Source organism: Mytilinidion resinicola (assembly GCF_010093595.1).
Source record: "Mytilinidion resinicola strain CBS 304.34 unplaced genomic scaffold BDZ99scaffold_3, whole genome shotgun sequence".
In the NCBI taxonomy this organism is placed as follows: domain Eukaryota; kingdom Fungi; phylum Ascomycota; class Dothideomycetes; order Mytilinidiales; family Mytilinidiaceae; genus Mytilinidion; species Mytilinidion resinicola.
In genome coordinates this window covers 2,570,461-2,597,181 of record NW_022985439.1, presented here as the reverse complement: position 1 = coordinate 2,597,181, position 26,721 = coordinate 2,570,461, and the positions used below count along the sequence as shown (strand labels likewise).

The window sequence follows — 26,721 nt, the reverse complement described above, 5'->3', positions numbered from 1 at the left end:
TTCGCGAGCTTGGCTAAATGCAAGATGGTGTATCTATTAAGTAACACCTGTGCAGCTGTATCAGTCTTTTCCATACCCTCCAGTCCTACTCACTTCTCCTTCCTTCATTGCATTCTGAGGTTTCTCGAAGAAGGATATTTTGGAAATTCGCATATATCTCACGTGATTGAACTTAACCCCTCAGCAGTCCAGACCGTAGATCTCCTTTTAGCTTGCAGCTTCATAAAATTTGGCCTCGCTTCAAATTAGGTCTCATGTCTCTTCTCTTTGTACTCTAAAACTAGACATTTCCCGGACCGGCCCGAGGCGGCGGAATGCGGAACACGGAACGCGAAATCGTTTACTGAGCATCCAACCTCCTCTACAGGCCACGACCTCACCTACGCAAAGCGAGCGAATTCACGAGGTTCTAAGCTTCCGTTAACTCCGTCTCTCACATTATTAGGGTAGTTGTTGGAAGAGTTTGCCCGCTAGATCCGGGCACTCGACCCTCGTTATTAAATACTGCCCGTATTCTGATACCCAGCCCTACCGGTACGGATAAGAAGAAACCCGCGCCTAGCTTGAAACGGTTAACGGAGTCACCTTTATCCTGAACAGGACTCGAGGTGTCTCGGTGCTATTCAAATATCCCCTCTCCTACTTCAAATGTTGCGGTATTCCGAATTCTTCTTGCTTCAGTCATGGCGCCTGAAGTATCGTTCACGTCTTTCAAAAACATCGTCAATGGCGGTTTCCGTGACGCTAAAGAACATACGTATGGACATAACCCAGCCACTGGCGAACAGCTCTGGGATGTGCCGGTAGCTACGAAGCAGGATGTCGATGATGCCGTTCAAGCGGCCCGAACGGCTTTCAAATCGTGGCGAAAAACTACCCTCGCAGAGCGAAAGAAGACTGTTGGAGCTGTGCTTGACGTGTACAAGCGACACTTCCGGGAATTCGGGGACCTTCTCTTGAAGGAGAACGGAAAACCGGTGCGTTTCGGGGAGGAAGAGTATTCTTGAGTAGAGCTAATGTCATTGGTAGACCGTATTTGCCGATGGGGAAGCCAAGATCATCATTGACCAATTCGAGTTTTACCGTTCAGTCTCCCCTCGAGTTTTTTTCCTGAACCACCTGTACTGACACTTTGTCTGATAGTTGATTTGAAACTCGATGACGAAGTGATAGAGCTCAAAGACAGAACCTGCATCAAACGATGGGTACCGGTAGGAGTCGTTGCAGCGATTCTGCCATGGAACTGTGAGTGTAGTCTTAATCCCCGCCGTGATGGGGGGTTAGCTTTGGAGTCATGAAATGGAATGCTGACCGCGTGAATACAGTCCCACTTGCGAATGTTGGTGGAAAGATGATTCCGGCACTATTAGCTGGAAACGCTATCATCATCAAGCCTTCCCCCTTCACGCCTTACTCTGCACTCAAGTTTGTTGAGATAGCGCAGCAGGTTCTTCCACCCGGGCTTGTCCAAGTCTTGGCTGGGGACGACAGGTTGGGGCCATGGCTCACACATCATCCGGATGTGGGCAAGATTGCGTTCACCGGATCCGTCGCGTCAGGGAAAAAGGTCATGGAAGCCGCCTCTAAGACCCTGAAACGAGTGATTCTAGAGCTGTAAGCTCCCTCAGAAACGTTAAAGTGAGGGAAGGAGAACTAAGACGTATGTAGTGGAGGAAATGATGCTTCGATCGTCTGCCCCGACATAGACGTTGATGAAGTAGCTCCCAAGTTAGTGAGAGGAGCATTCTTTAATTCCGGACAGGTATTTTTCTTTCCCCAGGAAGAGGTTAGGAATCTACTGAACCATTCTAGGTCTGCGCCACCGTCAAGCGGGTCTACGTCCATCAAGACATCTACGATAAGTTTCTTGCCGCAGCTGTTAAAGCCGTCAACGCAGTCAAGTGGGGAGACCCCTTGGGTGCAGACGTCTTCCTTGGACCCACTCAGAACTCGATGCAATTCACAAAAGTGAAAGATATCTACGATGATGTCAAAGACAAGGGATACAAAGTAGCAGTCGGAGGAAACATTGCACCAGGGAACGGCCTATACGCCGAGCCGTCGCTGATTGATAATCCACCGAACGACGCTAGGATCGTTACGGAAGAGCAATTTGTACGTCACTTTTTCCTACTCATTCCAAGACAGTCCTGACAATTTTTCGTAGGCACCCATGCTCCCTATTCAAGTTTGGAGTGACGAGGAGGAGGTGATTGAACGTGCCAATGACTCAAAGATGGGTCTAGGTGGGAACGTCTGGTCGAAGGATGAGACGCGTGCCCGGCGTATTGCAGAAAGCCTTGAGGCTGGGAGTGTCTTCATCAATGGCGTGGAAATGCTGACTAACCACGCACCGTATGGCGGCATCAAAGAGAGCGGAATCGGCTTAGAGGGTGGACCGGATGCTATCAAAGGATACTGCGATGTGCAAGTACTTCACACAAACATCAGGTAAGTTGGCGAAGGTAGCCAGTGTGCATGATTTTCAATTGTACAGACAATAAAAGCACTCTCAAATCCTGCATTCTAATTCGGCATCTGTTGAACACGCAAAAGATGTATGTAAGATCTTGTGCAGCCTGCAAATTTCTTCGGAAATCTGTGCTAGCCACAAGTACCTTTAGTGAATTCACGTGATCTGCTACTATCCTGCTTTCATCTTTACCTCTCTGTCTAGCTTAACCCAGAGCCTCAGCTTCATGTCACCACCACGTGGCGGCCTTCGAGACATTTTCAAGCCACCGAATGAGGTAAGTAATTCTCGTCACCCCCATGCTAGGCAGGAAAAAAGTCTGTTTGAGTTGGCCCGGAGAGCTATCAGACCTGCCAAAGCTAGTATTTCATCAATAACAATAGCATACTGGAGGACCTCAAACGGTGCCAGACATGCGCACACAAGCACAGAAAAAGTGTGTGTATACTTCACGGATTCGTAGACTGCCACTTTCTGTTAACACTGATCAACCACGCCGTCTTATAGGTGCACCTGTCTACCACTGCTTGAGGTGCTTCAACGAGTTTCCACATAGTTCAGAGTGGAGAGCTTCTATTCCGTCTAGATTCCTGAAAATGTATTGAAGCACCCCAAGCAGTGGTAGACATGTGCACGTTGTAGAGTGCCACCTTTTTCATGCCCCACATGACGCTCTCTGACCCTACTGATTCACCACAAATGCTGTTGGGTGAACGTCAAAACGCCAATCTCCTACCGCAGCACCCCTTCCAATCATCATGTTGCACCCACCGCAAGCACCCCAGCGACACCCCGATATCCCTACACCACACCACGCCTTCGAGCTCCAGCCCATCTCCAGCATCAGCGCTTCCACAGCCCCCCGCACCTACGCCCTCATCTCCAAACCGGTGCGCGCGCTCAGCACGCCCCACCTCAACCTCTCCGCGCTCCGCTACATATGGACGACCGACCTCTGCCTCCTCGCGACCGGCGAGCAGGCGAGCTGGCAGTACGTCCTCGACACGCCCGCCCAAGACGCCGACCGGCAGGTCTTCACCATCGCGATCAACAGCTTCACCGCGGACGGCCGGAGCCTCCTCGCGTTCCTGTGGCACCGCAAGAGCGACCATCGCACCGGCACGCCGTACGCGCTGGCGCCGCACCCGGCGACGGACGCCGGGTGGGAGTCGCTGCTCGTGCTCGGGCCACTGCCCGCGGAGTTGGACGGGTGGGTTGCGGCGAATGTGGAGGAGTCGGGGGTTGGAGAGAGCTGGTATGGGAATATGGTGAATGGGTTCAGGATTTCTTTGATGCTCGGGAGGGTGACGACGATTCAGCCGGAAACGCTAGTAGCGGAGCGGAGCTTTCCTGGCGAGCACCAGCAACTGTTGAGGCCGGAGGATATCCGAGGGCTTGGATGCGTTTCCGATGAGAAGAAGGCGAAGTATGAGAGGGCGGTTGCTCGGCTGTGGAAGGCGATGCAGGAGAGCGCGGTCGACTCGCCTGAGTATGCGAAAGCTCGTAAGAGGCTTGGGGAGTGGAGCTGGAAGCTGATGGAGGTAGAGCGCATTGAGGGGCTGCAGAGAGCTGCCGCGGAAGCGAAGGCTGCGGAAGATTGAAAGATGGCACGCAACGGCGAGAGATTTTGGACGAGCTTCGACGGCAATCGCGCTAGGCCCGAGCGAATAGGAAGTTGCGAAGGTGAGGCTTCTCTTCTGTGTGGTGAGAATCATAGCTACAATAGCTTCCTAGGAGGTGTCTTCATCACAACTCCTTTCCATGCAGAGAAATGCTTCGCGGAATTGCCGCTCTGGGGAGCCGAGCTTGGATTGTGACATACGTACTCCTTCAACCTTCCCCTTCGTGCCTCTTCCATCACCCCTCATGCATCTTCCTCCACCCTTGGAACCGTGTGCTTAGCAACGTCACCAAACTGCACCATCATTGACAACGCAGAGCCCAAACTTGACCATAAATTCTCCCCCCTCGTCCTCATTCTCAGTGCCAAAGTCACCGTTCAAGAACGCCATACCGGTATCCACGCAGACATCATCTACATCGTCCCAAGAACCACCACGATGTGCGAGAAAATAGTCAACGACCATGTGTGCGGCCATAACACAGAGGCTGGAACCGAGAGATGCTGGAAAGCGGTAACCGTAGGGAAGGGTTGCCAACAACCAATCGACAAAAATGTACCTTCAGAGAACAAATGCCCAGATTGCGACATAGAGGGCATGCGGGACTTGAAGCGGCAATGGTGGAAATTTTGGTAGATTGTTGCAAAAATGGAACAAGTCATGAGCGAGGCTGGGCCTAGTAATTAGCTTTGAGCGGCTTTCTTGTGATGATGCTTAGCGGTAGAGGTATGACCTATCTTATTCCTGTTGTCTTCATCGTGACCCTGTGACCGTCCTTGTTGTTGTCTTCGTGATCTAGGTCGACTAGCCGCGGCTTCAGGTCGGGAATCTGTTGAGGGTAAGTATGAGAAAACGTCCTCGCCTCCGGTAGCCTCTTTGCGGCGGAGATATGGACAGCGCAATGCAGTACGAGAGGAGCTCTCGATGAGCTCCCCGCCGTCGAGTAGCCGGCAAGCCAAATATTCCTACATTGACAGGTTAGCGGCCTCCAAAGAGGGCTGTAGGGAGACGAACCAACGGCGGGTATATCCCACGCAAGTCGCTTTGTGGAAGTCGAACACTTTACGAACTCGCACAAAAGTGGCTTGACTCACGCATACAAGACAACAACATGCAGGCACCCCCGAACGTTGATCGATGGTTGCCAATAGTGGTAGGGTTTGCATAGCTACTATAGCATACCTTGTATTGCACGTCGTTACCTTGTATTGCACGTCGTTGTCTTGTATGCGTGAGTCAAGCCACTCTTGTGCGGGTTCGTCGTCTTCCTCACGTTAAACAAGCTCTGGGCATAGATTCCCAACAGGAATGCGGTTACTTTACGTTTCCTCTTCTTCCAGAGACGAGAATAGGCCAACGGGGAAGACCACCCATATTGGCTCAAGCGTCATGGACTCGCAGAGGGTCGACGCTGGCCAGGTAAAGCAGATTTCTAGCACATCCTATGGGATACAGCCCACTTTGAGCACGTCGTCCTTTCGCTCGTACTCTTTCACGAACTTGCAATCCTGGACCCTCCCCGCTGCTATCTTCAAGACGATCTGCTCGAAGACCTGGGTCAGAGCCAGGGAAGGATCCAGATTTTTTGCCGTGAACTTGTCACGATTGGGCGATTTAATGAAGAGGGACTTGATGGGAACAAATATGTAATCCGAAGGGTTGTAGTCGGCCTCAGGGAGCAAGACTTGGGCAGTGTACATAGTTGCAGTTCCCTCGGTCTTCGCGCCAATTGCACAAGTCGAATGGAGCCTTTCGTCGGAGGCAGGACTTAGGAGTTCCCAGCGAGTGGCTAGGGTCATACGGCAGCAATAAGGTCTGCAGTAGGTCCTCATCAGCCGCCCTACTACACCTTGGGGATGGCCTCGATAGTGTCCCCCTCTCTCAAGCCGAGCTACCACATACGGTTAGTACTGTTGAAGAATAAAGTTTACGAGTAAGTGGCGAGAAAGCAGGGCCGGGAACTGGACCGGGGTCTAAGCCAGTCGGATCAATTATCTACTACAGCTTGTACCTAGAGAGACAGGTCGGGGCGGTGAGGCTCTGCTAAAGCTATTAGCAAGCGGCCAACAATAGAGAAGGGAATGGCGGTTGGACGAGGCACACACTATCTGATGTCAAATCTATCAGCTCGTGTAGACATCCGCATCCGCGACAGTTGGCGGCGTATAGCCTTCTTAAGAAAGGCCCAAGCCTCTGTCGAGAGCGAGCTGTCTTGGATGATTGGCATTGCCGACACTTGCCAGGCGTTTACACCTACAAGCGACGGGATGGCGAGTTGTGTATGATTAGCTGTAGGCAACATGATCCGCCAATCTACCTTGGCTGATGTTCTGTCCATGGTCGATACGCAATGTGATAAGTAACGCCGGGAATACAACAACTGTCGTGGGAGGAAGACTCTTATAACACTCTTGCGTGCTTTTGCTGGACGATTTGCAATGTTATCATCTCAGTCAAGACGTCGATATCAGCGTCCTCCCAGCAAAAATGGTACTTTAGCACGATGGAAGCCGTGTTGCGAAGATTAAGTGTGTTTGTAATTGTGTCGCGGAAGGGATGATCTTTGGTGGGAGGAATGATATCTTCAATGACACAGTGTGGCTTTCGTTGCTCGGTCGGGCCAGGAAGGTGTTGCGTCCGCTTTGCAGTCGGCGGTCTATAACGCTGCAGCCGTCTCGACAGGCTCCGTTCGGGCATTTCTCGAACTCTGGCTGCCGGATGGTAAAGCGATACCGTCGATTGACAAGTGCGAGTCAAGGGCTTCGCAGATAAAGGTGTAGGCGACGGTCCTGGCGCAACCCAGTTGTAAGCGATGGGCTTGTCGGTAGGGACAGACCCGAGAAGTCGGCGAAGACCCACTGATTCTTCTTACCAGCCTCCCCACTTAACGAGGTACTCAATAATGCTCTTGCGGCTCGAACACGGACGTCAATGAAGACTTTCAAGAGCGGCCATAGCTCATTTGTCTCAAGGTCAAGTTGGTCGTATCTGGGATCCCTGGAAACAGGAATTTGTGCTCGGCCAGAGTATGGCTGGCAGGCAACTTCCCTTAGACGACGCGAAATCCTTCGTTGTCCGTGGCGCCTTGCGTAGACTCGTAATGTCGCTTTCGGATGCAACGAGTTCGATACGCTCGAGTTGATGGGTGGTGCTGGAGAAACGGGTATGTCTTCCTCATTGTCCATTTCAACCGCATTCTCAGCCCCGCCGGCGATCTCATCCTCACTGTTGCCGTTGCAGGCATTACCATTCCCATTTTCATCTCCGTCGACGTCGACTTTGGCGTCCGCACAGCCCGGTACGATGAGCCCTATCAACCATTTTTGCGGATCGTGGCGGGTAGCGACAAGTTTTGGAGACTTGGCCTCGCCATCATGTTCCGCAAATCCGGATATTGGCGAAAGAACATTGCAATCGAAAGACTGGAGGCGAATGACATGCAAAAGGAAGGTAACTAACCCGGCAGAAAACGAGACGAACGGACAAACGACGTCTTAGCAGAAAAACCCTCTTCTGGGTATCCCTGCCGCTACCGGGCTTAAAAAAGGCAGCCCCCGCGGTGTGTCGACAATACCAGAGAGGTTGACAGGCGGATATAAATATCACGCTAGAGGAAGATTAGCAGTTGTGTCTGGACTGACAAGGTCGATAAAGGGAGACTGCCCGGGATGAACAGCAAATGGAAAGCTCAGGGTGGTGCGAAACAAACGCGCTGTGATTGCATGGGGAACTGAGATGGAGGGCAGTACAAAACTTTTCGGATCGGGCAACGCGGGGGAAGTCATCGGCACCGTGTGCGTAGAAATGCGACAAGCAAAGAGAGATCAACGAGAACAGTGGGAATGCAGAGTACTTTAAGAAGGCGACACACCACAGCAGATAATAGAGCGGTATAAGAGAAGAATAAGGACACAACAACAGCAATGCGGAAGCCAAGGAGAGAAATATGCTGGACGAAGACCACGGGATCATCGATGGAGATAGAAAGCGATCAAGGGAGATAAGAAAGAAAAAGAAGAGAAGAAAGCAAGAAACGTACCCATAAACTGACACAAGTCCGACAGCCCTCGAGGGGTCGAAAAGTAGCCCCCGAAGGCCAAAGAGAAGAACATGTGCACCCTTCTTCAGTACACGAAGGGACGGCCCACCCCAGAGCACTGACGACAGGTCCAACTTTGTGCTGCGCGTCTGAGCCTATCTGCCGATGCTGAAGTGCGGAGACAGTACCCAAGGCCCACTCACGACAGGCACCTGCCAGTAGTGCAAGGCCGCACCAACGCGGCATTTTCAGAGCTTCGTGGAGCAGGTCGGTTCGCTGTCCTCAGGACCTACTGCAGTCCGATAGAAGCTCAAGAGGCTGACTTATCGGGGGATAGACCATCGAGATCTCGGAATCTCGACTGGCGGTTCGGGCTGCAACTGATGATCTCGAAGAGGACATTGGCTAGACATCATCTCTACAACCGCTGGCGACTGCATAGAGGCTTCCTGCCGATGTTGTACCACCGACAACAGATAGGGTAAGGTCCAGGGATCCAACATGTATCCCGCCGTGTTATGTGACCATTGCTAATTATATCTGGATTTCTTCGCCAGTGCCAGGAGGGGAGCTTGTTGCCCTTGAACGGAAGATTGTAATGCAGGCGGTTCTGATTATGGCAGTTGGTAGAGAGCTGGAGTGTTTGAGGATTCTCGTGATAAGGCAGGCTCCCGTCAGCTCCACTTCCCCGCTTGCGCGATGTTGCTTTTGACGCGCTGAGATTCTAACAAGGCGTCTTGTGTCACTCTACGCCTCACTCTTCCTCTGCGCTCATAACGCCAACCCAATTGAGTCATGAAAGATTAGCCAATGGGTAGCCAAGGCGGAAAAAAGGCCAACTCACCAGCTTGAGCGTATACGAAAATCCACGCCAGCCATGCCATCAACTGTCTCGAAACCCAGCCAAGCCAAGCCCCACTGCGCCGAATGTGACAGCTCAATCAAGACTCAGCCGGCGAGCCGCAGCAACCACCAGACCTGTAAACCTAAATTAGCGTACATAGTACCACAACATAGTACCACAAGAATCAGAACCCTCATCCCAGCAAAATCTCCCACCCGCAGTCCAGCCCGCTTCCTCTCGCCTATCCAGCACAGCTTTCCCCAACATCACCAGTCACCGCCGAACGCCACGGCTGCAGATGCACGATATGCTTAGCTACCTACTATCCCTAGATCCATGTATACACACCAACCCACCCGACTTCCTGTGCCCTCCCGCTTCCCCTCCCGAAACCCATGAAACCCCGCCAGACGCAGAAACGCCAACGCTTGCCAGGCAGCCAATCCAAGGTAGTACAACGCGCAGACGCCGAAGAAAGTCACCGATGAATCAAGTTACCGAAGACATGATCAGGCCGTAAAACCAAAAGACATCATCGCGAAGAAGACAGCGCAGATCGAAGATCAAACACCAAGAATAGAAGACAATAGTTCGGGTATCAACACTCCACTCCACTCTACACCACACCGCAGCTCCATACGTATGCGGCGTACCGTCGGTACAAGAGCTTGCATGATGCAGTCTCTTGGCCCGTCATTCCGTCTCAATACTCGCGGCCTCCATCTCTTATCGGTCATGTCCTTGGTTAACCTAAGCGAGAGGCTAAATAATACCAATCTGCTTTCAGGGTCTGGGGGCCATCGACGGCTGAATCTTCGCGAACAATTCCGTATCTAGGAAGTTGTAATGCGGATCCGAGAAGCAGAAGGGCGCCCTGAGAAGCGTCTCTGCAGTCGGACGATCGATGGGATCACTGTTTGCATATTAGCACTCGTCCCCTTTGCGCCAGCCGTTGTGACTGTGTTCAGGAGGTACTTACATCGTAAAGCAGTCATACATGAAACTGAGCGCCTGCGGTGTAATTTGCCCAGACACGTCATCTGGAATCGGGGGCGCCTGGTTCAAGCTCCCCAGCTTATAGATCGCACCGATAGCCTCCTCTTTGCTCCACGGCCTACGTCCCGCAAACATCTCCAGTACCACGCAACCCAGTGACCAGATGTCGACTTTGGCTGAGTAACCTTGGCCTTGGGAGCGGATGACCTCGGGCGCCATCCAGAAGACGGAGCCTTGCATGCTGTTCGTGATGTCGTTGCCGTAGATATTATCCGTCTTCTTAGAGATACCGAAATCAGAGATCTTGCACGTGCCGTCGAGATCCAGGAGGATGTTATCAGCTTTGAGATCACGATGCAAGATACCTTCGCGATGGAGGTAGCTAAGCCCGCAGAGTGTCTGGCGGGTCAGGCTGCTAACAACGCTCTCCTCGAACTTGCCGTGTTTGCGCAAGCAACTCCCGACACTACCACCGGGGATGTACTCGAGGAAGATGGAGATGGAGTACTCCTTGCGCTCACAACCGAGGTACTGCACAATGTTGGGGTGGTCGAGATGCTGCATGGTGTCGATTTCCAGGTCGAGGGATTTGACGAGCTCTTTCATTTTCACTTTGTCTTGCCCGGCGATTTTGGGGTTGACTTCGACTTGCTTGACGGCGATGAGCTCACCAGTTGTGATGTTCATACCAAGGTAGACGCGGCCGAAAGTGCCTTTGCCAATGAGTTGACCCTTCATCCATTTGAACGTGGGCTGGCGCTGGGGAACGGGGAGGTGGTCTTGTGGGATCGGATCGAGCTGAATGAGACGCGAGCCACGAGGCGGTTTGACTTGCTCGATTTTGGCGTGGAACATCTTCGTGCTCTTACGGCGAATGATGTCGCCGCCGCCTCGGAGGGTGCTGACACGGGCTGGACCGGGGATGGATCGTTTTTCCAGAGGCTGGTATTGGGATTTGACGACTTCACGGATAGACTTGTGGCGGTCGAGGCCGCCTGATTTGCGCAGATTGCGTTGAGCGATGGACTGGAGGCCAACTTCGCCACGCTTCAGGCCGATCGGATTGCTTGGGCCCATTGTGTCGCCTTCGTCAAATGAAGACATTGGCGTGACGGAACGGCTTGGTCTGTTAGAGAAGTCGCTGCTAGAAGGACCAGTGCCCGGAGAGCTCGGAGGTGAGCCACCTTCCTCTAGCATCGGCTGGTCGAGGTTGATGTTGGGGAAGAACTCGTCGAGATGCTCTGCAAGTGCTTCAGGAGGTGGACGATTGGCCCAGACATCGCTAGCAAAAGACTCGCGACGACCGAACTTGTTATTCTCGTCTGGTGATTCCGCTGACCAGGTAGCAGATGCCGCTGATTCAGGGATGCTGTTGCTGTTGCTGCGTTGCGAGGCTTTGGCGTCGCTCTCGTTCGCTTCTGTTGCAGCGCTTTGTTCAACGGCAGATTTTTCTGGCGATTCGAAAGCAACCTTTGATCGCGACGTCTTCAAGGTCAACGACGGCCTCTGACCCCTAGGGCTGCCCTCAATCATAGGAGCCTTGCCCTTGGGTGGTGGGCTATCTTCCACCTTAGCTAGCGGTTTGGCAAATAGACCCTCGTCAGAATCATCATCTTCGGAGTCGGCTGGCGCAAGCATTGGTGACTTGTTAAAAGCAACATGGGACTCCGTGAAGTCCACCGTTGGGCCCCATACTGAAGCCCTTGAAGGCTCGCGAGAAAGCTGTGACGGTGGCGCATTTCGGGTGGATGGGCTGATGTCTGGCGTCTTCTGTCGCGGAATGTTCTCCTCGCGCAGCTTGCTGATGGCCGGATTTGCAGGCGTTTGGATAGTAAGGTTCGGCCTTGGAAGAACAAGGTCTCCAGGCACATCTTCCTCATAGTCAGGTATTTTGAATGGAACGTTGCCTTTGCTCATGGTAAATGAACCTGGACTGCGAGGAGACCCACCTGGACTGTATCTTCCTGTTTCTGCTGAGCCAAATCCGTTCTGTTGCAGCACTCTGGTAGAAGGTCGAGTGTTTTCCGCCGCGAAATCTCGGGCGAGAGGCGCTGGAGGTTGTTTCGGCGGAGAGGCGGCATTTGCTGCACCAATATATCCACCCATCTTCCCGGCCCCGACGATAGCTTGCGCGATACTGGACAATCCGGAAGGTCCTTGAGGTATGGCCTTTCGTCGCGCGTGCTCTCCTTCCGTCGAAGTTCGCTCTCTTTCTCCAGATGGCCGCTCTCCCGACCTTCGCTTTGCCGACGCCTCGTCTGAGTCAGGCCAGGATTGTCGGTCGCGTTTATTCTTTGTCAAGGAATTTGCCTTTATCAAGGTGCTGCTATCCACTGGTGGTTTTGGAGGCGGTTCGCGTAGCGGCACAAGAGGCTTGCTTTTTCGGTGTTCTTCGAATGGCTTCTGCTTGTCTTCGTACGGCGAATCGCGACGATCGTCAAAGTCAATAACACCGTCTCTCTTGATTCCGTAATTGCCGTTGGCATCGGGAGAGTGTTTATTGAGCTGTTGTCTTTGATGCACTTGCTTTTGGTATGCCTCCTGTTTGCGCCTTGTCTCACGGCGATGTTCCTCAGCAGCAGCTTCCAGCATTTCCCTTCGCTCAGACTCAGACAGATCGTCAGATGTCTCCCAATTCCGGTCACTCTTGTTCGGCCGCTGAGTGACGGCCTCTGGAGTAATTTCTTCTTTGTCTTTCTTGCCTAGACTGCGAAGTGTAGAGCCCTTGTCTGGTACCAGCGTTGATTCCCCTGATCGAGTCACCGGAGACTCTACTTGTGAGTCTGCATTTAATCTAGCATACGTAGCCTCGTCGATTGGCTTGCGAGATGCTGGGAAAGTGCCTGTACCGAAGGAAACTCCCAGTCCGGCTGAAGGAGGCATCGATGGTGGTGGAGTAACAAATATTCGAAGCTCAGCATAAGGGTTTCCCCACTGGCTCGTGGCTTTCAGTAGCTGCTTATCATTCAAAGCTGGTTCATTATCGTGCTCTTGTTTGGACTTTCCAGGGATGGTCAAGTGCAGACTAACGCCGGGTACATTGGCCAGACCAAGACCGTCGCAAATCAGCTCTCGTAAAGAAGAAGCTGATTCCGCACTGGTAATCTCAACAAGTCGGTAGTTCCAGCCATCGGGTGTTACAAAAGCAAACTTTCTTTGGTCACTACGTTTGCGTCCGTGGCCTTCATCAGCGGCCGATCGCCTAGACGGAGGTCTTTCGTTGAGAGAAGCGTCGCTTGCGTTCAGTGACGATTTCGCATACGGTGTACTTAGTGGCAGATGACGATAGCCAACGGGGCTGGTTGGGGAATCTACACTTGACTCATCGGGAGAGGCATGGATGTCGTCTTTCTTCTTATCCCTCCGCATAAACTTTGGTAAGAAGGTCTTGTGCTCCTTAGCGCTCGAAGGTACTTCTCCGCTGTGGTGCCTTCCTGAATCCGGCCGAGGTGCATCGACTCCGTTTCTACGAGCCTCGTTTCTGCTCTCGGTTCGACTCTCCATTCTTGTCTCCATACGGGTGTCGATTGATCTTCCAGAAGGTGGACCTGAACCGATGGTTGAGCCGGCTGTTGCAATGTTTGAGAGATTTGACTCAGAGCTATTGGCTCTATGGTGACTGTAATACCGAGGAGCATTTGTGCTCAGTGACGTAGCCAAGCCATTTGGATTACTGGCCAGACGAGCGGAAGGAAGTCCAGGACTTTGTTGTGGGCTAGGGCCCCTCATAGCTTCTCGGTAATTTCCAAATTCTCCAGAAGTATTGGGGCTATGCTTTCGGGAATTATTTCCATCCAAATTGCGTAGCACGTCCTTGGAATACGCACTTCGATTATGTACTTCGCTATAGTCGGGAGGTTGTCCGAGAGTAGGAACCGGAACGGTGAAATTTCGTTGAGTGGATATCCGCCTTGGAGCAACTGCAGGAGAGTTCATACCATAAGACAGTGGCATTTGTTTACCAGGGCTGTCTTCGCCTCCGCCAGCAGTCGTAGGGGTGGATCCAAAATCCATACGACCGCCAAGATATGGCGAATTCTCCAGAGTTCCTTCAGTTCCCGCACTTGCGAGGGTCATAGAACCACGTCGGGTAGGTAATCGAGCATTAGCTGAGCTCCCAGTTTCCACAATAGCCCGAACCAATCGCCGAAGCCTTCTTCCTTCGTCTCGTTCCCGACTTTGATCCCATCCAGTACCACTAGCAGTGCATTGTTTTGCCAACTCCGGAAATATGACCTTATGCATCACAGCAACATTTCCCTTGCTACCATGACCTCTCCCAATCTCGAGGAAGTTTGCGCCATACATGTTGAGAGTCTTGAAGGTATCCTGCCAATCCTTGGAAAATCCGTTACTCGAAAGCCATATTTGGACGCGGTCCGGAGGCCATTGTATGCTTGCATCACGGGGAGATATTGGTGTGGGCCCGGCTGACTGCGCGTGTTCGTAAATACTGCCATGGGGTTGCGGGTTCTGCAGAGTAGCAGTGGGAGGTCCAGGAACTTGGTACTCCTGAGCTTCTCGAGTAGGGATATTCAGATGTGTGCGCGTACTCGGTGTCGGTGGAGGGCCATATCCTTGATTCTGTCCATATTGAGTAGTCTCGGCGGGTGTAGGAAACCCCGTACTTGAGTGTTCTGTAGTTGCAGAATATGTGGCCGGATCGTTGGGGTTGTAGTACGCAGGGTCCTGATACCTGGATGGAGTGTGTAAAGGGGGAATTCCTACTCCGGGCCCAAACGACTCGCCAAAGGGAATATACGTCGCGGACGTCAGCGGCTGGTCCGGCGGAGGAGGTAATTGCTGGTAGGACTGATACGCATTTGGATTATATGCTACATGACCAGTGTTTGTCGGAGTTGGATACTGTTGTCGAGGAGCGCCCCAGCCGTAGTTCTGTGTTTGGGGAGGTGGAGGAGGTATGGGCATGCCATGCTGTACTTGGGGCCTCGGAGGAGGTGGAGGTAAGGGCATTCCATACGCGGTTGGCGTGGAGATTTGCTGAGGGGGAGGAGGGGGAATATTATGTGGATGCATCATTGATAAAGACTCTGGGCGATAATTTTGTTGGCGCTGGAGATAGTTCGAGTCTGCGTAGGTATATGCGCGCGGTCGAGGGCTCGTGGAGCCTTTTGGGGGGGCGTTCGAGTATGAAGGATAAGGCGACCCAGCGCTGGGCGGTATGAGTAGGGAGGATGACGAGTTGGTCAGGCCCGGAACGTCGTTGAGGACCAGGTCTGTTGGTACTGCAAGCTGAGTACGGATCGCAGAAAGAGGAGTCGGAGGACCACGTCGGTCCGCTCTGTCAGAAGTGTTTGATCGATTGGACGAAGAGCGCTGTCGCGACCCAATTGTCATGATTCAAAGCACGGATAGAGTTCTGGTGGTTGCGCCTCAGAGTGATGCGAGGGCGGAGATGGTCCTCATAACCTCATGATGGAGCCTCCAGTATATCCAAGAGGCTGATGTCTGTCCCATGCCTCGCTGAAGGAATATCCACGCCAGATGCCACGAGGCTATGTCCTGAAGTGTCCTGAAGGAAGGCGGAGCGAGGCGTGGGGGAGGGCGTTCCGGTGAGGATTTCGAGGCGTACAGGCTCTGCGGCGTTCGGGGAGCCAAACGAGAAGCAAAGGATGCTCGCGACGAGGGCGAAAGTCCAGCTGGTCTACTTATGAATGCGCGATGAGTTTTCTCGAGGTCTAGAAGCTAAGTCAGGGTGGGAGACTCATTGAACAGGCAGGTGGGTGGTGGAGGCGGCGGCTGAGAGGCGGAGGTGAGCGTACTCGGGACGGGCAAGCTGGCCCAGCACCTGAGGCACCAGCAGGCCGTGGACAGGAGAGTTTGTTTGGGGTGTTTGGCGGGGATCGAGATGGGCGCAGTGCTGGAAAGCCTCTCAAAGCTCCCGCTGGGGTCGTTGTGAGTTGTTCAACACCACGATAGCAGCCCTGGCAGCTCTCTACGCGGCGTGGGCCGTGCTGCCAAGTCGGGCGCCTATTTGTCGCAAGAGCGCTTGCAATTGGCCAAACTCCACGCCGACCAACACGTCTATCCAACTCCACGCTTCCAACTGCTCCATTCACGCAACCCATCTTCTGCCGTCCTTTCCGTAACTTCGAGCCTCCCTGGCCTGTTCATTGCGCCTCAATCAAAGAGCATCGTGGCGCAAAAGACGGAGTAGTACAGGCATTCTAGGCGCTTATCCAGGTACGACCTCTCCACTTTGCTTGCACGCGACTCGGCCAACGGGTCAACGAGAGGGTATTTTGTGGTACGTATTTCTCATGTGCGCCTCCTATATTACAACCTCTCTTTCTATGTACTTTTTCGGCAATTGAGACCGCCTCGCTAGGCATACGAACACGAGGTCGCGTCCAGACCTCAGACATGAGCCACCGCCATACCACATGGCGGTCAACCTTGCGCAAAGCCTTGCCGAGTTCCGCCTACCCGCTTTGATCGTACTCGACCCTCCAGCGTAGACTTCTCGTCAAATATCACTGGACAGATTGAAGATTCTCATGTGCGTAATGTTGTCCTAGCTCAAAACGACCCACCAAAGTCCATTTCCGCTTTGGAGCCTGGGCATACAACAATTACAAAAGAATCAATCGATGGAGGGAAGGAACACATCTCATCGCTATTGATACTGCGCCGTCTCCTTGTCAAGCAGCTTCTAAAGGCGGTTTCCACTTCCATTTTCTAGCCCCTTTTCACGTGTGCGTGAACTATACCTCTCCATTAACCACCAGTTTGCCCTTTCTCATCTGTTTAAGCAAAGAAAGAAAGAGACCATAGTATTTTGCCTACTAGAGAGAGCTTGTTTCTCATCTCAAGATATAACCCTCTCATCTATCGGTCGCTATTTCTCGCGGCATTCGCAAGTGAGTTTTGCTCCTACTTCTACAAGTGCCAAGATCAGATAGCCTGACAAGGGATTCCATACTACACTCAAATTTCAACAGATAAGTCCTGAATTAACAACATCGATTCTCCACAAACCTACCGCTAACAACCTCCCCCAATCCCCCAACGCTCCCATCAAACACATCCGCAATCCACACCACTCCCTTCGCAACATCCAGCACCCCCTCCCACCCTCGCAATCCCCTCTCCCTCATGACCTCCACTAACAACCCCACAATCTCCCCCATCTTCACAGCCCCCTCCTCAACTCCCATCCCCGCCATAACCAAAACCCACACCTCCAACTCCCACAACGCGCCCCAATCACCACCCAAATCCGACATCCCCCTCAACTGCGCGACTAGCTTCTCAACCAGCGCCGCCGTCAGCACAGGCCCGGTCCCGAACTTCCGCCATACCGGCGCGATGTACAGTAGACACGCCAGCCGGCAGCACTCCTCGATATGCTTGCGGTTGGCGCTGTGCGTCGTAAGGTCATCGAACGGGCACCACGAGAGGAGGCGGTGGGCGAGCACGCCGGGCCAGCCGCCACCGTCGGTGGCTTTCATCCAGAACTCTGGGCCCTGTGCAGCGGAGGTGGAGGATGTGGAGACTGAGAAGTCGATGAGGTCAGAGAAAATGGAGAGGAAGGGGGATGAGGGGGTGAAGAGCTGGGTGCAGGCTGCTAGGATGGGGTGGTTGGAGCTGGGTGCCTGAGGTTGGAAAGGTGAGAGATGGGGGCAGAGGGAGGTCCAGGCGGGTGGGAGGGGGAATTGGGGGCGGAGGTTCCAGGTGTAGGCGCCGCGGAGCTCGACCCTGAGAAGCCCTTTGGCAGATTGCTCTTATGCAAGGGGGGTTGGAGGTAGGTGGGTTTCTATACCAAGATATCGTCGTCCGCAGACTCTTGTTGCTGCTTATAGCATCTATACCACCCCGGAAATCAAGCACGTTTTTCAGGCCCTCGCGGTGCTTGAGCCAGCTGTCTCGCTGGCCGACCGCTGCCTATTCTAAAACATTAGTATCACATCAAACCAGCTCGAAAGGTCGCAAAAGATCGAATTGGCATTAGGGAAGCGCGCTCGTAACATACATCATGGCACAAAAACCCCGCCACAGCGCCCACCGCCTCGTCGCTCCCCCTAAACTTCTCGTCCGCCAACTCACTACTCAATCCCCGGATCGCGTTTCCGAGATGCTTCAAGCTCCTCTCGCTATCGCCCACCGCCATCCCCTTCTCACCGCCTCCGCTCTTAACCCGTAGATAAGCTAGGCTCATCGCCGAGTTCGACAGCACGAGATGGAAGGACACCGTGCTCGCCAGACCGACTGGAAACCAGTCGTCCCGCAGCGCGCGCAAGCAGCCGGCGGCGTCGTTGCGGAAGATGTGGGCGACCAGCTCGCGGATGGAGGGCGTGAGGGGGATGGGGTAGGGGAGGAAGGGGTCGATTTCGCCTTGGCCGAGGCTGAGGGGCTGGTATGGAGAGATAGAGACGGGTAGAGATGTACGACTTGGGAGATATGTATTGTGGTTTGAGATGGCAGAATAGAAATGTGTGAGATCGAGGGGGATGTCAGTAACACCGCGTTTCTTTCGCGGCTTGCGGCGCGATAGGCCGATATCACGCATGGCATGTTGGTGGGCTTTGCGGCGGGCTGAAGGGTCTTGGGTGTCTTCTGGAGTGGAGATGTTGATGAATTGGAGGGCGCGCTTGGTGTTGTTCTTGCTCTCTGGCTTCCGATGAGTAGTAGACATGGTTGATAGTTGGGTGGAGAAGAGTTCTACGTTTATTCATGGTTTCTGATACTTTGCATTATGAGAAAAGACCGTTGGCGTAGGAGGAAATAATTCCGTGGTCATGTTGGCGGTCTTGATGATAAATCGTGAGCCCTACCTATCGCCAAAGGAGACCGAAGACTAATCATGGCCTAACGTCTTTCAGTTAGACTTTGCTGGGCTCCATCACGTGATACCACCACTCACCTCTGTGGCGCCATTATGAATTGAATGACGAATCCGAACACCTAGCAAGAGGGTGATATGGAAGTATTCCTCTTGTCTAGCCTTTTGTTCCAGGGAATTCAGGCTACTTTATCGATTAGAATATGTCGCGTCCAGGTGACAGCTCACGTGAAAGGAAAGCTAATGCACGACCACCCTTGACCAGATGCCATATTGGGCCTAGCTACCCGCCGCCGTCTCGACATCAACCTGATATTACCGCACTGATAGACGCTCATCACGGAATGACCAATAGATGGCAGAAGTCTGCTTATTGAAGCACTATCGGAGAACATAAAAGAAGAACATTTTGTCCGTATCATTCTAAATTTGGAGTCAACTACACAACTAATTTGACCCCTTTGCAGCAATTAGTCAAGGAAGAAAGAAAACCACGACTACCACGCAGCAATCTAAAATTTCGTATACCCCTTCCCCGCCACAAATGTCGCATCCCACGGCACACTGACCTCCTCCGTCGCGAGCTGGAAGTAGAAATCCGCATGCGCCGGCCCGTCAATCCCCGCACCCTTGGATCCACCATCTGGCTTACGCTCGTCTGCATAGTAAAACCTGCCCTCATTAGCAAACATCCCCCCTGCCTCAAACCAACAGAATCAGAGCGAAGGAAAAAAACTCACTTAAACCCCTTCTCCTTATACAACTCACTCGCCGCCCCGACCCAATACGCGGCCCCCGCCTTCCCCACTCCCAGCGTAAGCACGTACGGCGTCGACATGATGAACGTATTGAGTATATTCCCCGTGTAAATAAACGCCTTCGTCCCCTGCTCCTTTCCCAGACTCTCAAAGCCCGCCACCGCCTCCCTCGCCGCGGCGTACGCGCTGATCGTCATGAGCTTCACGTCTTTCTCTAGCGTCGCGGTCTCGATCGAGAACATGTTCTTGGGATCTGGCGGCGGCGACGTGTTCGCGGCGTTGTAGATCACGATGTTGGGAGTGCCGAACTCCTTTTTGACCTTTGAGAAGGCGGCCGGGATGGCGGCCGGGTCGGCGAGGTCGATTTTGATGTTGAGGTGGCCGGCAGAGGTCAGGCCGTCGCTGAGACTGCGCGCGGCGAGGGCGATGCGGTAGCCGGCGGCGCTGAATTTGGCGGAGAGGGCTGCGCCGATGTTGGCGCCGGCGCCGAGGACGAGGAGGATAGGTTTAGTCATTTTGGAAGATTGAGTGGGGAATTTAGAGGTGATAGAGCTGAGATAGTGATATAGTAAGAAGGGATGGTATCTGAGAGTCCACTGAGACTGAGAGTTAAGGGTTGAGAATGGATGGAATGTCTAGGTAAGAGTTGCAGGCTCGGGCGGCCACTCTTATATAGAATTCGCGTATGCTACCACGCTAGGCACGAAAAAAGTGGCACACTCATCAAGTACTCTGCCCGTATGTACACCTGTTTACCACTGCAGGAAGTGCTTCAACAAGTTTCCACATAACCCAAAGCGAAGAGCATCTATCTTTTTTAAATTCCTGAAAATACATTGAGGCAACCCAAGCAGTGGCAAACAGGTGTATATACGGGCAGAGTACTTGATGAGTGTGCCACCTTTTCCATGCCCCGCGCGGATACCACCGTACGCCCATTCCAGTCCGAAAGACCGACAGAGCGAAGGAATAGTAAGCTCCTGGGTGATTACCAAGCCCTAACTCTATGACGGCGCTTTGAAATATGCTCCATATGCACATGCATCTATGGCCCTTGGGGGCTGTGGCCGGAACCTTGAGGGCGGGAGCATCTGCGCTCCGCATTTTGATTGGTGATTGAGATAAGAGTAAACGCTAGCTCTCTTCCTGATGTAAGTAGAGCGCCGCTTTGACATGCTGAATGTGCTGACACAGCAGTTTGCTTCCCATGAAATTAGAAGTAGACGCGGAAGTGCACGTAAAGGTGGTCCGAAGTGCACTAAGTGCTATTACAATGCCTCGTGATAGAAATCCGTATACTCGTTTGGCGCTGCATGAAGAGCTTCATAATATTCTCCACATTCCGAACAAGAGAGAACTTCGGCATTTTGGACAACTGGTAAACTCATGAGACTACCCCAGACAGCGACAACAGGGTCTACGCAGATTGAAAGTGTATCCACTTCTTTTCGTACGTTGAAGCCCCATAGACAGTGGCAAGCAGGTGTACGGATTTCTGCGACGAGGCATTGTAGCATAGCAGAATTCGCTTCCAGTTCCGATCCAGACGTTAGACGTTGATAAGCATCCTGCAAATTGTAGAGCATTGGCAAACTTTCCGCATTGAAGAGAATTGAGACAGGGAGAACATGAGGTTTTTATTATCCGTAGGAGACTGGAAAAGAAAGAACCAACGCAGTCATCGACCTGCGACTAAGCTGATGTTCAACGGATTCCCCGAGGTGTCTAAGCGCGATTACTAAGTGACAGATTTATAGCATACTATTCTTGACTTCGCTCAGATTCTTTGCCTCCTTCATCTGTCGTTTCTTCTCCTTAGCCTCAGCCTCTATGGCGGCAAGCTCTTTCTCTTCCCTGGGAAAGAGGCCACCTGGGAAGAAGGTCCCCACCAAAGCACGGCCAACTGTAGGAAAAGCTCGTTCGGCTTCGATGATTGCCGTAATTACCTTCGGACTCCCAATCACTGTGGTAAACTTGAGCGGGAGACCGAGGGCTTCGGGTTTCCTGCTCCAGCCAGCGACAAACATGTTCTGCAGCATCCCTATGCCGCCAACCGCGATGAGAAACCAAGACTGGTCTGTAAGGGCTGAGCTTGTAATGAGTAAGATCACCCACAGCACGCCCAAGATAATCATGCCGAATCGAGTAGTTTTTGAGATGGCCGGAGAATCGAGGTTGTCGAAGCCAGTGCACAGGTCTTCTAGGTTCAGGCCACATCCATCACATTCGACGACGATGGCATGCTGTGCGCCATTTCCTCTCGTCATGAGATACGTTCTCTTCTTTCCCGGTTCGATCTGCCGACACGCCCATTTCTCCCGGCGCCACTGCCGCTGGCAGCCAGTCAGAAGGCATAGGAGTATGGCGGAGGCTGTCACAAGGAACACGCCCCAATTGCCATAAACACCCAAAGGGATCAGGGAAACACCCAATTGGATAATAGCAACGACGATGCCGGACCAGAACAACAGATCCCGTCCTGGCTTTTGGAACTGGTCCTTCTTGTCCGCATCGAACTTCCAGACCGAGACGACCAGGCCAGCATGTGCCGGGAATTCGACCTTGCTAGGATCCAGCCCTTTCGATACGGCTTGGTCTTTGTCATACTGCCATTTGCTGTTCTTGAGTTCCTTGACTTTCTCTCTTACTGGGTCGCCCATCCAGTATTCGAAATCGCGCATTGTTCGACCAAGGACCCAAGAGCCGTTACCACGTGATTGTCCGTTCTCTGCGTTGATGACGGTACAGGGCGTGTCGGCACCGGGCATCAACTTGTTCTCTCCAATTGCGGAGTTGATGGCGGAGGTGGCATAAGATACCCAACCTGTAACGCATATTAGTAAAGGGGAGCCGGTGCTATGGGATGATGGAAATCAGACAAGGCATCGCTCTTCATAAGTACGATTCGTTGCGAAGAACATCGAGGCTGCAAACATGTGGAGCATCTCTCGTGCGAGTTGCGCAAATGCAAAAGGACATACCGAATGAGAAGGCCACCGGCGTAATGCGTCCTCCAGCTAGCTGTGCGAGAGCTCTGGAAACAACATCGCCACCCAGAAGGAGGAGGATCGTGAAAGCATAGTTGGTTGGGCTCGCCCACTCGGCCTTGAATGCGGCAGACGGTGCATTCAGGTCGAATTCTCGGTGCTTGTGGAACGGCGGCATGGTGTGCTCAGAGTCCGTATGAGAGAAGTTGGGTGGTGAGAGTGCAACAATTTTGCAGCCACTCTTTGCTTCTGCGCATAGTGTTTTCCGTGCTTGAACAATCAAAAACCACGACCAGGGATTTACACCCTCGCAAAGGACTCCTCCGTCACGTACCGGGGTTCAGCTATTCCACGCAAGCCACGTTCCGACGGATTGGTAACAGCTAAAAGCTACCCTTGCACCACGCACAAGCACTGAACGCCCAGAAACCATATCGTCTCCAACTTCCAGCTAATCTTCCACCTCTTCTTTGGAGGTTAGGAGAGAAACGATGTATAAAACACTACTAGGCCGCGGGCTGGGCCTAACGATTCAACGTCTGGGGCATCCACTAAATCTTCTAGTTCAACGGTCGATGGCCTTTGAAGCTGCAAGACCTCGCACACTGCACTCAACGTGATTGGTCCATTTTAGACGAGGTGGAGCAAAGTCGCCTATCCCCGTCTTTCAACAGCACCTTGACAGCGACGATCAGAGGTTCAGCTGGCATCTCTTCTGCGCCATGAATCGACAACCAATACTCTCCTGCCACATCGTGGTTTTGCAGCCGTATTCGTGGTGTTCGTGCCCACACGCCTCCCTTTTGGGGCAGGTTGCATTTCGGACATCTGCTGACTGCCGTGAAGGCTGGCTACAGCCGGCAGGTCCGGGCGAGAGTATCGTACTCTCAGCATGGATTTTGATCTTTCGGCGGGCAGCTACAGCTGTACTGCAACCCACTCGCTCGAGGAGGTGCTGCACAAAGATTATTTTGGAAAAATCTTCTGAGCCAAAACTGTAGACATCCTGCCACCGGTTGCGTTCGGCGCCCTTTAAATCAGCATAAATATAAGCACTTCCCTTCTTACAAAGTTACTACCTCTTCCAGATCTTTTTCGAAAGCTGGCTTTTCTGCCGCCATAATCAATCTTGTACAGAAGCTCCGACGAGGCTGACTACAACCCATGGATCATCTCGTCCTTCCGGAAGGCGCGAAGCCCTGGATGAAGTTGGCGTACGATTGCCCAGAGACTGAACATTACGAAAACATACCCGATAAGGGTTTCGCATACCCCGAGTTCTACAAGAGAGTTGGTTGGGCCTACGATGAGGTATGGGCGCAGCCTCAGCAAAGCGAGGACCTCCTCGGAGGAGTCGTAGAAGGCGAAGAGGATAAGATCCGCGAGCCCTGGGAACTCGACAAATTCTTTCAGACGTGGCTTTTCTTCGGCCTCATCATCGAGGTGTTCGCCCTCAGCGGGATTGAAGTAAAGACTAGTGATTTCCTGGCTCCAATTACGAGGAAGGCCGTCCATAAGCCGCAGACGGCGCGCCTGATCACGACCGCCAAGCTGCCGGATTTGATCAAGCGGTGGAGGGAAAAGCATACAGCATCAAGAGACGAAACAGTTTTTGACGGGGCGATAAGACTTCTTGACCATGTGGGCAAGATCGTGGATTACCATTGTGCGGGCGGAAAAGATCACCGGTCTATCCACCAGTATGGAAAGGTCCTGTGGTCGGTCGCAGATGAAACGACAACGGCCATTATCGCAGTTGCTTTCACGCTCCGCAAGGCTGCATTCGCCATATACAACAAGCCAGGCAATGGGGACCGATGGCCAGTCACCAATTCCATGCTCTTATACCAACGCATCCAGAGGAAGTGGTGCAAGTCCGATGCAGCGATGATAATGGAAGACTTTGACATCGATGGCCAGAATTATATCGCCGCGGCAACAGGCCGCGCGCTCGAAGAACTTGACCGCCATTATGCTTGCACTGATCGTGCGTGCGAAGCAAGAGTGGCTGACGGGACTTACGAGACTCAGCATGACCCCAACTGCCACGAGGATGACTACGAGCCCGAGCCCAAATTTCTGGGGCATGTGTATCCTGAATACGGCAAAAGCCCCGCATCCCTTAGGGAAGCGATCAAAGATACCATGGATGCGGGCCATTTGCCCGTCCTGAGATGGGATTCCGAGCAAAAGGGTCTCACAACGTACGGACACCGAAAAGACTCGTACGAGGAGGATAGTGCCAAGATCCCCCCATTTGTAGCCATCTCACACGTGTAAGTCCCTATGTTTCTATCAGTATAAATTACTGGCTTACTCTCGATAGATGGGCGGATGGAAAGGGAAATCCTTTCGACAACTCCCTTCCATACTGTCAACTAGAAATGATTCAGAATCTGGTTGACAAACTTTGCGCGGACTGCCTGCCACCAACAAGGCAGCACTCAAGCCCAGGTTTCTGGATGGATACCCTTTGCTGCATTGTTGGCACTGACGACGAAAGCAAATCTTACAAGAAGAAGAGCATCCAGTCAATGCGCGAGATCTACGGCGAAAGCGTAGCAGTGTTGATCATCGATCCATGGCTGATGTCAATCCCATCGACAGCTTCAGTGAGCGAAATATGCTACCGTATATACGCATCAGGGTGGTCTCGCCGCCTCTGGACCCACCAAGAAGGATTCCTTGCCCGCGAAGTTTACTACCAGCTCCAAGACAAGCCACTGAAGCTACCTGACGTGGATGACCTGGCCAAAGAGTTTCAAAAGAAGATGGCATATCAAGGTTATCCGATCGGATTCCCACTTCAGGCCTCGGGGAAGACTAGCTTCTACTACACCACCGTTAAAACGATTGTGAACGGCATTCAAGAAGGGCGCATTCCTCAAGATAACAAGTGGATCTTGTACGGACATCTGGCTGATTCGCTGGGATATCGATCGACCACGAACATCGACGATGAACTTCTTTGTGTGGCCTCTGTCATTGGATTGACTGTCAAAACCTATGCCAAACTGGAAGTCGAGAAGAGCCGAAAGCAAACAGCAGAGCTGCGAATGAGGGCGTTCCTAGAAGAGATCGGCCGTTTCCGCCAAGGCATCATTTTTAACAACTACAAGCGGCTTACCATTCCCGGGTTCCGCTGGGCTCCAGTATCCCTGCTGGGCCACCGATCTTCAGGCCTAGGAGACATCGACGATTCGAAAGACTCCAAAATCGAAGACTACAGCAATTTAGCTCTGAACGATATACATGTTGAGGTTAGCGCTTTGAACATGAAAGTCAACATCAACAAGTACATACCTCGCAAGCTTGGCATCGATCGCCGCCTCATGTCGATGGTCTTGAACGATAAGACGATTCTTCTTCCGACGGTCGGCTTACCCGTCGATTATCCAGGCTACATCATCAGATTCTCCTCAAAGACGCATGGACTGACGATCAATATGGCGGAACGAAGATTCGGCCTCGCCTACTCTCCCCTCCCGACGGCCTACTTCAAAGCACCGGCAATGCCGACAATGCCCAAAGTTCCTTCCTTTGGCAAGGTCCCGACTCTTGGCAAAGGCAAGTTGGGTGGGTTTGGAAAGGCTGTCGCTGCACCAATTGTCGAGGAGGTTCAGAAGGCTCCCAGCGTCGAAATAACCGCCGAGGTTATGTCGTACAAGTATGTGGTCTTCGTTGCGGAGAACGACGTTGAGTGGGCGTATGATAGAGAGTACGTCCTGATCGTGCAGAGGCCATTGGGAGAGACCAGCTCTCAGGAGTTCCTGGCAATGGTTGGGCGCAAATCCGTGGGACCTGGGAAACGGTACTGGGTACAGTCGTTGTGCTCTGCGATCGTACGGGCTAAGAGGCCAACTGATGACCGCAAGGTTGATGCTGGGATTGATTTCATAGATGTGTCACAGGCGAGTACGAATTGGGTGGTCACCTGAGGTTGCTGTTTTGAGGCGATAGGAAAGTTTCAAGGGGACAGATTACCTCAAGCGCTGTCTCAATATGTCATGGAAATTGAAACTACTGTTCTGTAGGCTGTGTTATTCTATGGTTAATCGCAAGCCTTTTTTGTTACTCGATGTATCCAGAGTCCTTAGGTTGGCCTTCGTCGACAGATCCCATGGCTGGACGATGAGAAGTAATCGTTCGCAGGACGCAAGGACAGCGGATAGAACCTGGAATATCACCCAAACATCATT

The 26,721-nt window shown here is 52.6% G+C and overlaps 9 protein-coding genes across 9 annotated transcripts; 3 read left to right on the top strand and 6 right to left on the bottom strand.

Moving 5' to 3' along the window:
• Positions 1–424: 424 nt before the first annotated feature.
• Positions 425–2,641, top strand: BDZ99DRAFT_506521 (betaine aldehyde dehydrogenase). The gene is made up of 7 exons (XM_033724179.1): positions 425–977; positions 1,030–1,084; positions 1,144–1,245; positions 1,326–1,614; positions 1,669–1,762; positions 1,813–2,115; positions 2,168–2,641. Exons 1-7 carry the CDS (start codon positions 684–686, stop codon positions 2,453–2,455), a joined length of 1,425 nt encoding a protein of 474 aa, XP_033582415.1. The 5' UTR covers positions 425–683; the 3' UTR covers positions 2,456–2,641.
• A 392-nt stretch (positions 2,642–3,033) lies between these two features.
• Positions 3,034–4,422, top strand: BDZ99DRAFT_550251 (uncharacterized protein). The gene has a single exon (XM_033726980.1). It carries the CDS (start codon positions 3,232–3,234, stop codon positions 4,072–4,074), a length of 843 nt encoding a protein of 280 aa, XP_033582414.1. The 5' UTR covers positions 3,034–3,231; the 3' UTR covers positions 4,075–4,422.
• Positions 4,423–5,399, bottom strand: BDZ99DRAFT_196315 (uncharacterized protein). The gene is made up of 3 exons (XM_033713200.1): positions 5,110–5,399; positions 4,833–5,060; positions 4,423–4,774 (listed from the first exon to the last, which is right to left on the bottom strand). Exons 1-3 carry the CDS (start codon positions 5,259–5,261, stop codon positions 4,657–4,659), a joined length of 498 nt encoding a protein of 165 aa, XP_033582413.1. The 5' UTR covers positions 5,262–5,399; the 3' UTR covers positions 4,423–4,656.
• Positions 5,400–6,640: 1,241 nt separating this feature from the next.
• On the bottom strand, positions 6,641–7,456 carry BDZ99DRAFT_196348 (uncharacterized protein). Its single transcript, XM_033713201.1, has one exon. It carries the CDS (start codon positions 7,278–7,280, stop codon positions 6,849–6,851), a length of 432 nt encoding a protein of 143 aa, XP_033582412.1. The 5' UTR covers positions 7,281–7,456; the 3' UTR covers positions 6,641–6,848.
• Positions 7,457–9,527: 2,071 nt separating this feature from the next.
• BDZ99DRAFT_196305 (Pkinase-domain-containing protein) lies at positions 9,528–15,506 on the bottom strand. The gene is made up of 3 exons (XM_033713199.1): positions 11,924–15,506; positions 9,958–11,845; positions 9,528–9,891 (listed from the first exon to the last, which is right to left on the bottom strand). The coding sequence occupies exons 1-3, from the start codon at positions 15,330–15,332 to the stop codon at positions 9,762–9,764; spliced, it is 5,427 nt and encodes a 1,808-aa protein (XP_033582411.1). The 5' UTR covers positions 15,333–15,506; the 3' UTR covers positions 9,528–9,761.
• A 1,499-nt stretch (positions 15,507–17,005) lies between these two features.
• BDZ99DRAFT_348618 (uncharacterized protein) lies at positions 17,006–18,594 on the bottom strand (the record flags this gene model as incomplete). The annotated part of the gene is made up of 3 exons (XM_033714468.1): positions 17,006–17,693; positions 17,758–17,879; positions 17,968–18,594. Coding segments are annotated over 3 exons (1,437 nt in total), but the record flags the coding sequence as incomplete, so codon positions are not given.
• Positions 18,595–19,125: 531 nt separating this feature from the next.
• On the bottom strand, positions 19,126–20,323 carry BDZ99DRAFT_459308 (uncharacterized protein). Its single transcript, XM_033719138.1, has 2 exons — positions 19,245–20,323; positions 19,126–19,188 (listed from the first exon to the last, which is right to left on the bottom strand). Exon 1 carries the CDS (start codon positions 20,048–20,050, stop codon positions 19,514–19,516), a length of 537 nt encoding a protein of 178 aa, XP_033582409.1. The 5' UTR covers positions 20,051–20,323; the 3' UTR covers positions 19,126–19,188; positions 19,245–19,513.
• A 963-nt stretch (positions 20,324–21,286) lies between these two features.
• BDZ99DRAFT_378045 (uncharacterized protein) lies at positions 21,287–22,700 on the bottom strand (the record flags this gene model as incomplete). Its single annotated transcript, XM_033715093.1, has 2 exons — positions 21,287–22,359; positions 22,517–22,700. 2 exons carry the CDS (start codon positions 22,698–22,700, stop codon positions 21,287–21,289), a joined length of 1,257 nt encoding a protein of 418 aa, XP_033582408.1.
• A 905-nt stretch (positions 22,701–23,605) lies between these two features.
• BDZ99DRAFT_196198 (uncharacterized protein) lies at positions 23,606–26,511 on the top strand. Its single transcript, XM_033713198.1, has 2 exons — positions 23,606–24,798; positions 24,849–26,511. The coding sequence occupies exons 1-2, from the start codon at positions 23,687–23,689 to the stop codon at positions 26,458–26,460; spliced, it is 2,724 nt and encodes a 907-aa protein (XP_033582407.1). The 5' UTR covers positions 23,606–23,686; the 3' UTR covers positions 26,461–26,511.
• Positions 26,512–26,721: the final 210 nt, after the last annotated feature.